Source organism: Sarcophilus harrisii, chromosome 6 (assembly GCF_902635505.1).
Source record: "Sarcophilus harrisii chromosome 6, mSarHar1.11, whole genome shotgun sequence".
In the NCBI taxonomy this organism is placed as follows: domain Eukaryota; kingdom Metazoa; phylum Chordata; class Mammalia; order Dasyuromorphia; family Dasyuridae; genus Sarcophilus; species Sarcophilus harrisii.
The window spans coordinates 217766888-217776461 of NC_045431.1; the positions used below are offsets into that span (position 1 = coordinate 217766888).

At 31.4% G+C, this 9574-nt stretch overlaps 1 protein-coding gene across 4 annotated transcripts in view; it reads left to right on the forward strand.

Annotated features, from left to right (window-relative positions):
* ELP4 (elongator acetyltransferase complex subunit 4) overlaps nt 1-9574 on the forward strand; it is a 232574-nt gene that overhangs the window by 1906 nt on the left and 221094 nt on the right. For all 4 annotated transcript variants that reach the window (XM_031942487.1, XM_031942488.1, XM_031942489.1 and 1 more), the window contains exon 2: nt 8101-8136. In XM_031942487.1, coding sequence (XP_031798347.1) covers nt 8101-8136 — 36 coding nt within the window. The remainder of the gene's footprint in view (nt 1-8100; nt 8137-9574) is intronic.

Consider the following 9574-nt stretch of genomic DNA (forward strand, 5'->3'; position numbering starts at 1 on the left):
CTTACTGTTCTGTCAACTAGTATTTTCACTCAATGGCTTAATCCTGTTAGTAGTTTCCTGAGAATCATCATAAATGAATAGAAAGTGATCCAAATACATCTCCATAGCAGATCCTAATGTTTATTTAGGAAATTAACCCAACTATACACACTTCTACTTTTTTTTCTCTTGTTTTCCTCATTTTGTATTTTGTCCAATATTTGAGCTTTAAAAATTGGAAGCTATTCCATAGGACTAATAATTGTTAAACATGGGTGAGTGGCTTCATTCACGTGGTCCAGAAACTGCCCAAACAAAAGTACAAGAATAAAGTCAGATTTATGTTTTTCTGATTGTAATTCATCAACTATAATGTGAAAGAAGAAATTAATTCATAAGTACTCCTTCCCCCCCCCCAAAAAAAATTATGTGACAATTAGTGTCCTTTTTGTTTTTTCTTCATCAATTTTCTGAATCCATGATGTTTTTCCTTTTAAGGAATTTCTAATTAAGCATTTCATCTCCTGTGGTATGATTTTTATCTAGTTTCTAGAATTGTATAGAATCATAAGAAATTTATGTATCCTCAGAAAAGTATAGTTTAAATGTGATTGGTTTTATGTTTTAACTTAATTTTTGTTACGCAAATTTAATTGGGAAGAGAGAATTTGATATTTCTCAAAATCACTTAAATAGCCATTCTGTATTTAATAATAATCCTTAAAATATTGCTATTTTATGTATTCACCATTTTCCTCATATTCTGTTCATAGGCTATTCCCTGATTACTTCTGCTATCTTCTAGAAAGAGTACTTTAAAGCAGGGTTTAAATATTGAACCTTAGTTTAATTAAGATAACTAAAAACTTTAAAAGGATATTTCATAAAATACAAGATATCTGGGGGAATATATGACAACAAATGGTCACAGATGTGCTTAAATAGAAATTCAAACACTAATTAAAAACTTTCAGTTTTTATATGCTAGGTTATTTTAGACTAGCATTTGGGCATGACACTACAATAAGCCTAACATATGAAAATCAACATTCATTACAGTGAATAAAACAAGTAAAGGTTGTTCAACTGACAAGATCTTTTATTGAAATATATTTTGCATGGGTGCATTTGTCTCCACAGAAGTGGAACGTAATTGTCATGTTAAGAAAAAGTATTACATTTAGAACAATTGTTGTATATAAGTGATCTAGTTGTTATTTACATTTCTTAAGTGACATTTTTGTGATTGATATTTTTGTGCTCTGTATGGCCACTGTAAAACAAGTAATTTACATGTTTTCTATTAAAATGTTACATAAAAAACAAAATTGGATGCTATTGCATTAAATACTTCAATGTAAGAAGTTGCAAAAATGTGACTACTGAGTGTTATTACTCTAAAATGCACGTTGTATGATTCAGCTTGTGACATTAGCATGACATGACTACAAGTGTGACTCAAAATGTAATGGAAGCATGATGTTATGATGTCAGGATGATGGGAATATACTGTGACATTATTTTGATTGCTGTATAAGTACTTTCTTGATTGCCATGTAACAAGTAAATATGCTGTAATATCACTTCCATGCAATACAGTGAAATTTGATTACACTAACTTCATGATGTCGTAATTTTTAGTAAACTTAAGCATAAATGCAAAATATATTTGAAAAGTATTCTACAACCTTGAATGTTATTCACTTGAATATGCTGATTTTCCATTATCTTCAAAATACTATGTAAATTTTAAAAATTTACTTTCTTTAAAATATTTGAACCAAATGTGTTTGGTTTTACTGTCAAGTCTTACATGATATGTAAAATATTCACATTTGTTGCATTAGTAGCTTCTGGGTATTTGCCAGATCTTCCAGGTACTCTTAGAGGGCTTGTCACCTTATCCATTCCAACCACATATCCACATTCCCTTCCTCTCAACTTTCCATAAAAACTATTCTAGTGCTGTTTTAAGAGAAGCATTTAATAATGCCTAAATCTTATGGGATTGGGAGAAATATTTGATGTTTATTATGTTTTCAGAAATATTTTCCTTCCCTTCAAGATAAAGTTATATAGTTGGACTTTTACTTTTTAAAAAATTCCTTCACAAGGTTTTTTAGCTTGTGCTGATTCATGTCTCCAAAAGGTGGTGATGATTCAGATCCTTCTTTGACTTCCAATTTGTTCAGGGACACAACAAATGACAATTGATTTTTTTTTTTGTTTAAGTTTCTGGAGCAATAATATTTTAAGGCAAAATAGTGGGCCAGGAAGATTACTCTTCCATACAGAATCTTGTGGGTTGGAATTGTGACAGCAATATAGGAGAAACAAGTAAAGTAAAGAGAGAAAGCCAGTTCAGTCTCCTTCATGCGCAGTTCTCTATATTAATCTCTTAATGTATAGAAACATTTAGGGCTTTTACTGTGCATTTGGGAAAAAAATGGACTAAGAGGCATTTTATTTACTTTTAAACACAACAGATGAATTCCAAATTCAAAGAACATTGTTTTTTAACCTATGAAATTACTACAAATAACTTTCTGAAGGGCTATCACCTTTTCCAGCTTTTTCTAGTTCATAATGCATACTTGCTCGGCTAATAGCCATTGGATAGAAGAGGTTAAAGTTTTCCTATTGCTCTGTGGCTGAGAGAGAATAAGATAAACTACAATTTATTTTTTTATTTTAAAGTTATCATTTTTATATCTCCCATTAACACCAGTTGAGTTAGGTGAATCTACCTCTTGGGACCAAGAGCTAGAAAATACATTTCCGATTTTCCTTCAGAAGGACACCAAATGATTTTATAAACATGTATTATGAATAGTTGGGGCATTCTTGTATAAATCATCCTCTTTCATCTCATCTTCCTTCTAGATCAAGGTTTCTTAATTTTTTACGGCACAGACCCTGTTAGCAATCTTCTCAGATAGTTCTCAGAATGTTTTTAAAATCTATAAAATGTATAGGATTATAAAAGAAACCATGTGTTGAAATACATTATCAAAATATTTTTGAAAAAGTTTGTGCACCCCAAGTGAAGAACTGCTGCTGCAATCTAAACTTTTTTTTTTTTTTTTTGCTGAGGCAATTGGGGTTAAATGACTTGCCCAGGGTCACACAGCCAGAAAGTGTTAAGTGTCTGACATCATATTTGAACTCCAGTCCTCCTGACTTCAGGGCTGGTACTCTATCCACTGCACCACCTAACTGCCTCTCTAGTCTGAACTTTCAAGGAGGCAGAGACAAGCAAAGGAGATCACATATTACTACTCTTTTAATTGGGCATTGAATTTTGTAAGAACTCTAGGTCATTTTTTTTTCTTTTAATATGCTCTCAAGTAATTTGTCACTAGCCAACTTTCATGTGAATTTAAGAAAACAATGTATTTAACAAAATCCTAGAATATCCAGAATTTTTTGGGTTTTTTTTTTTAAGATGATTAAAACTAATTTTTTAAGAAAATTTATATTTACTTAAAATTATAAGTAATGGACTTTTTTTCCTCTCCAACTTAAAATCTAATGATCTCAGTAGTTATGCTGAATGCTTCATTTATGACAGATAAAAATGACTAAAAAAATGAATAAATACAGAATTAATGAAGTGGTTGAAAAGCACGAGGAACTGTCATCTTCAGCATATTGGTCATTTCTCTTTAAGAAATGCCAAGTAAACAAAAACAATAAAATCATTTTTTTCCCCTTTCATTCTTAGCAGGGAAGCAAATGATTAATGTTAAGACAGACCATACTTGTTGAGTTCAGTCCCTTTATATACCTTGTAACATCTAAGAGATTACCACTGGGAAAATAGTTCTGAAGTTTGAAAAACTAAAAACTATAAATCTTAAGCCGTTTTCAGAATTTAGCAAAAATGTTAGGTGATTCAGTGTTTCACCTAAATTTGAAAAGTTGCTAGTAATGAATCATAATATCTATTTTTTTCCTTTTTGGTAAGCAACGCTTGTAAAGAAAAAATTAAGACAAATATTTTTTATGTTGAGGAATTGGTTAATTGGAAAAATTGAATAACATAATGTTGATCTGCAGATAATGTCAGTTTCTGTGAAACTGATTATATATAATAAAAGCTGAATCTTCCATGGTTGGTCTAAGGTAAAGGAACCTTATCTGTTTAGCCTGAAAAAGAAAAGGGGAGGGAGGGGGGAGAGAAAAAGTGATAATTATCTTCAGGTACTGGAAACATTGAAGAGAGATTAGGCTCATTTTTCTTCTCAGGGGAAAATTAGAAGCCGTAGTTGAAAACTTAGAAAAGTATATTTAAGCTTGATGTAAGAAAAAATTTCCTATTGAAACTATCCAAAAGTATACTGCTTTATTAAGCAATGGGTCCCCTTCATGAGATATTATCAAGTGAAGGATAGATGCCTGCTTGACAATATTGTGAAGGTGATTTCTGTACAGTTAGAGGTTGCAGTAGATGGACTCTGAGGGCCATCAAGCCTGAAATTCTGTGATCTTGTATTGTCATTTGCATTTTAAAAGAGTTCATTGTTCTCAGTTATAATTTATATGACAGTCTATAATATAAACATGACTGATTTTTGATAAGGAGAAAAGTCTTGTGAGCAACAATAAACATTTATACAACGCTTCAGGGTTTGCAAAATGATTTCATTTTCTACAGTGCTTCAGGTAGCTACTACAGATATCCTTGTTTCAAAGGTGAAAGAAGACTGAGAAGTTGTGATTTGCCAGTGGTCATGTAACTGTTAAATGTTGATGGGTATTTAAAATTCAATATTAGATATGTTAGATCATACTTTAGAGTATGCTGCCTCTCAGGTTTATCATCACTTAGTACCCCAGAATAGACTGCCTGAATCAGGTTCAAATTTGGTTTTTGAGCTCAATTAGATCGGCTACATTTCAGTCTTTTCCCTCTTCTGGGATGGAGCCTGCCATGCTTCCCATACCAGCAATTCTTTTCTAAAGCCTTCTATACCGCCCCTTTATTTCTTTTTGCAAAAATTTCAGTATGTTGTGCTGAAAAAAGTTAAGGCTGTTGGAACTGGGAGCTATCTTTCCTCTACATTTCCACTCTTCATCTCATTAACATCCTATCCTCATTTGCTTGAATCTTGAAAGAATATAGTCCTGTCCTTCAGTGCTGTTACTCTGTTACCCTCATATCCTCTAGGCACTTACCTCTTTTCTCCTCTCCTAGTTTTTATTTTCTCCATAACTGTCATTTACAAATTTGCTTATTATCTGCCCCATCTTTAAGAAATCTTTCATTGAACCTACTGTCTCCTCAAGTTATTTCTCCTACATCTTTCTTCCCTTTTACAACCAACATTGCTGATCATCCAGATCTACATGAAGATCTCCAGAGCAAACCCTCTGAATCCTTGCAGCCCATTCATTAGAATATCTTGTCTATGTCCAAGCTTAATTTGTCTCTTTATGGCTGTCTCCTACTCCTGGACCCCAGGACCAACTAGAACAAGTCAGGGAAAAGTTAAAAAGTTCCAAATTTCCTTATTGTGAAATTTTAAGACTTTAATTTGGTATTCCTTTGTTAGTATCATCATTACAGTGATTATGGATATGGTTGGATTATTGTTTTAGTTATACAGCTATTTCTTTATTAAGCCTTATTGCCTAAAACTTGCCCAGTTGGCTCTCCCTTGGAATGGATACAACTAATAAAACTAATAGCACTTAAAAATGATTATTTGAAATATAAGTATAGTCACCAATTCAAGAACTACCCTATTTGTCAAATCATTTAATCGTAAAATAGGAACATAGTTATCAATTAGTAGCTTTTTTATTTTACTACATTTTGATTTGACTGCCAACATTCAAGTTCCTTTAATTCTCCAGTAAGTTCTTGGAACGTAAAGATCCGTGTAGTTAAAGAATTAATCATGGAAGGTTGGAATATAATCCCAGAAGAGTTTGATTAATCAACGACATACCAGCATTTTCTCTGGAAAGTAAGTTTAGAACAGTGCTGAACTAGATTCTTTGCTGTGAAACTTTGTTTATTAATAAACATTAAAATATAAAATTAGATTAAATAAAGCTTTGGAGCAAATAAAATATTTGTCTTTAATTCTTCCTCCTCAGTGATTAGTATATACTTTAGTTTTTTTATTCAGTTGTTTTTATTGCGTTCTTAGTATCCTTTAGATTTTTGTTCAGACAAACATGTCTGTCTGTCACCCCAATGAATGTTTTCTTGGCAAAGACACTAGCTTTGTTTGCTATTTCTTTCTAAAGCTGAGTTTCCAGAGGAAAAAACTGAGGCAAACAGGGGGAAATGACTTGTCCAGGATACATGCTAGGAAGTGTCTGAGCCAGATTTGAAACTCAGGAAGAGGAGTCTTCCTCACTCCAGACCTAAAACTATCCATTGCACAATCTAGTTTCCTCTTTAGTTTAAGCAATAGTCAAAAGAATTTATGCTCCTTGTGCGTGAGTGTGATTTAAATGTAATTACGTGTTTTGGTCATGTATACTTATTGTGTATCTAAGTTATATTTTAATATATTTAACATCTACTGGTCGTCCTGCCATCTGGGGGTGGGGGGGGGTGGGGAGGGGGTAAAGAGGTGAAAAGTTGGAACAAGAGGTTTGGCAATTGTTAATCCTGTAAAGTTACCCATGTATATATCCTGTAAATAAAAGGCTATTAAATAAAAAAAAAAGAGAGAAAAAAAAAATAAAATAAATGTAATTACGAAGGAGTTTGCAAGTTATAAAAGAGAAAAAAGTATACTTCCACCCTAATAACTAAACCAAGTCACCATAAAAATACACACAAACTGAAGAATATTCTTCCTAGAATAATGTATTTGAATTATGGATGATTATCATCCAAAATTCCTCAGGGAAACATTTCAACAACTCAGAACAGTAGTCATTTTTCCCCCTCCTATTTCTCACTCCTTTCTCCTATATTGCATCCACTTTTTTGGAAGTCTAGTAGTAACTTGTATTTCATCATTCCTAATTAATATTCTCTCTTGAAGTCTGATATATTACCAAACTATGATGATTCCAATAGAAATGGATAGAATGGATTCCAATGAAAATTGGAATCAGAGTAAAAATATTAATTTCATAAAAGTGCCTTTAGGTGACTTGTGTAATACTTGCAATTATTTTAACTTTGAGAGGAAAATAATTCCTGGGATACTATTTTGTCAACTACTGTTGTCATAGTTTTTGTACACTGTTGATGATGAAAATATTGGCAGAAATCTTGAAGTTATGTGAAAACATTGTAGTTAGAGTCACAGGAATGGAGTTTATTCCCTATGTGGCTTTGGGCCACTAATATAAATAGTTGTCATTACTTGTAATTATTACTCTTTTATTCAGTTAAGTGACTTGCCCTGAGTCAAACAGCTAGTTAAATGTTTGAGGTCAGATTTGAACTCAAATCTTCCTGATTCCAGTGCAGTATTCTTATGTCCTGCACCACCTAGTTGCCCCTGTTCTTTCTGTTTAAAAAAAAAAAAAAACTTTCCTGTTAACTCTTGATAAAATTGTTGGGATTTTTGACATTGCATTTTGAACAAAATTAACTGTTAAATGTATTTAGACCTTAATATCTACTAAAATGTTTAGTCTTTAAAATTGTCTCTAAACAGAAAAAAATAGATAATTATTTTTAATTATTCCTTTCAGTGAGGCATGTTACATGTGAGGATACATATCAGAGTAAATTTCTATCCTAATATCCTTTCTTTCCTAAATGTATTAATGTCACTGTTAGAGTACTGTGCACATTTAAGTCTTGGCTACTGAGTTAATTTGTTAACTAATGCTAAATATAACATTATTGGAATGCTTAACTACAGTTATGTTGATCACAGCATGGCCCCATTGCTGAAGAAAGGAGAATAGTGCAGGATATTATGAAAAGTAATTGTAATGTGTAGTGTGTAATTACATATAATATGTAATTATTTCATAATAGTGCATTGAATAAAAGTATCACAAAGGTAATTAAAATGTTGTTCATAACCAATTTTAAATTTATTGTATCACCTATCCTTGATAAAATCTTTCTTGCACATGAAAGGTAATATGAAAAAGGTAAATTAATTCTCTTTTTTGGTTTTGTTTTATTTCCAGGTGGTGGCTTAGCTGTTGGAACACTGCTTCTAATCGGTTCGTATAGAATGTGATTGAATTATGATTTATAATTCTTATGTAGAATTTTAAAAATATTTCCTTTTTTAAAAAAACTAAATCCTTTTATTGTTGACTCTTCTATAATTTTCCTTAAAGGTTTGATAAGATAAAATAAAATCAGAAATGAAGAATTGCCTTAAGAGGTATATAATATTATTTGTTTACTTATCCAAGTTCCATTAGAAAAGGAACCACATCTTATTCATCTTTTAACCTGTATACTACCTTGAATGTAGTAGGTGTTCAATATTTATTCACTAAAATTGAAGTTTTGAACTTAAAATGATTAGACAATTGTGCCAAAATACCAAGTCCTGGCTTTAATCAGTGAATTTTTAAAAATATATATTATATTTTACTTTAAGGTAGTTTAAAAATCTATTAGATCTTTAATACTTTAGTAAATAATATTTAAAATTTTAAGATATGAAATGCAACTGAATTTAGTAGCCAATTGATCAAGTGAATTTTAAAATTTTGATATCATAAAGAATTAGACATTATTACTTTGTCTTCTGCTATCTAAAGATTTAGAAAAATTTGGAAATTCATTAATTATACTGACTTTGTCTTTTACTGACAACACTATCACTTAAGACCTGCTTTTTTTTTTTTTTTTTTTTTTTTTTTTGATAATTGTGTATATATAACTTTGGAAATGACCACCTGTTCTAGTCTTTCACACATTACAAGAAACCCATGTACATCATACCAAGCAGATGGACATCAATTATCTGTTTGAATACTTCCAAAGATAGAAAGTACACTGATTTTCTAGGAAGCCTGTTCTCTTGATGAATGGAAACAAAATTGGACTTGATTACTTTTGTCTTCTCTGTGTCATCATTTGAGATTGCAGTGTTTTCCAAACAACAAGCCTATTTATTCCTTCTTATTTTTCTTTATATCAAATATCTTTAATATGTCAGTGACTCTATGATTTTTATCAGTGAAGGCACAAGCTTTATTGGTGCAAATCTATTCATTTTCATCTTACAAGTTTTTTGTCCTTCTCTTTCCACAAATCTTTCATAAATAATCTGTCCTGGAGCCCTTCTCAAAAAAGGGCTTTTTCTGTCTTTTAATATTTCATGAATACCAGTTCACTTGGATGGTCCCCTTTTGCTGTATGATGAGCTTACATCCTTTTCTGATTGTGTATAGCCTCAGTGAAAAATTCTGTATTACTTCTTACAAACAAGAACCCCTAACCACCCATATGCATTTTTTCCAATGCTTTTTCAATTATCTACAACTTTATAATTCTTTTGAGATCATTTTGAACCATTTTTTTTTTTTTTTTTTAATAGCCTTTTATTTACAGGATATATACATAGGTAACTTTACAGCATTAACAATTGCCAAACCTCTTGTTCCAATTTTTCACCTCTTACCCCCCCACCCCCTCCCCTAA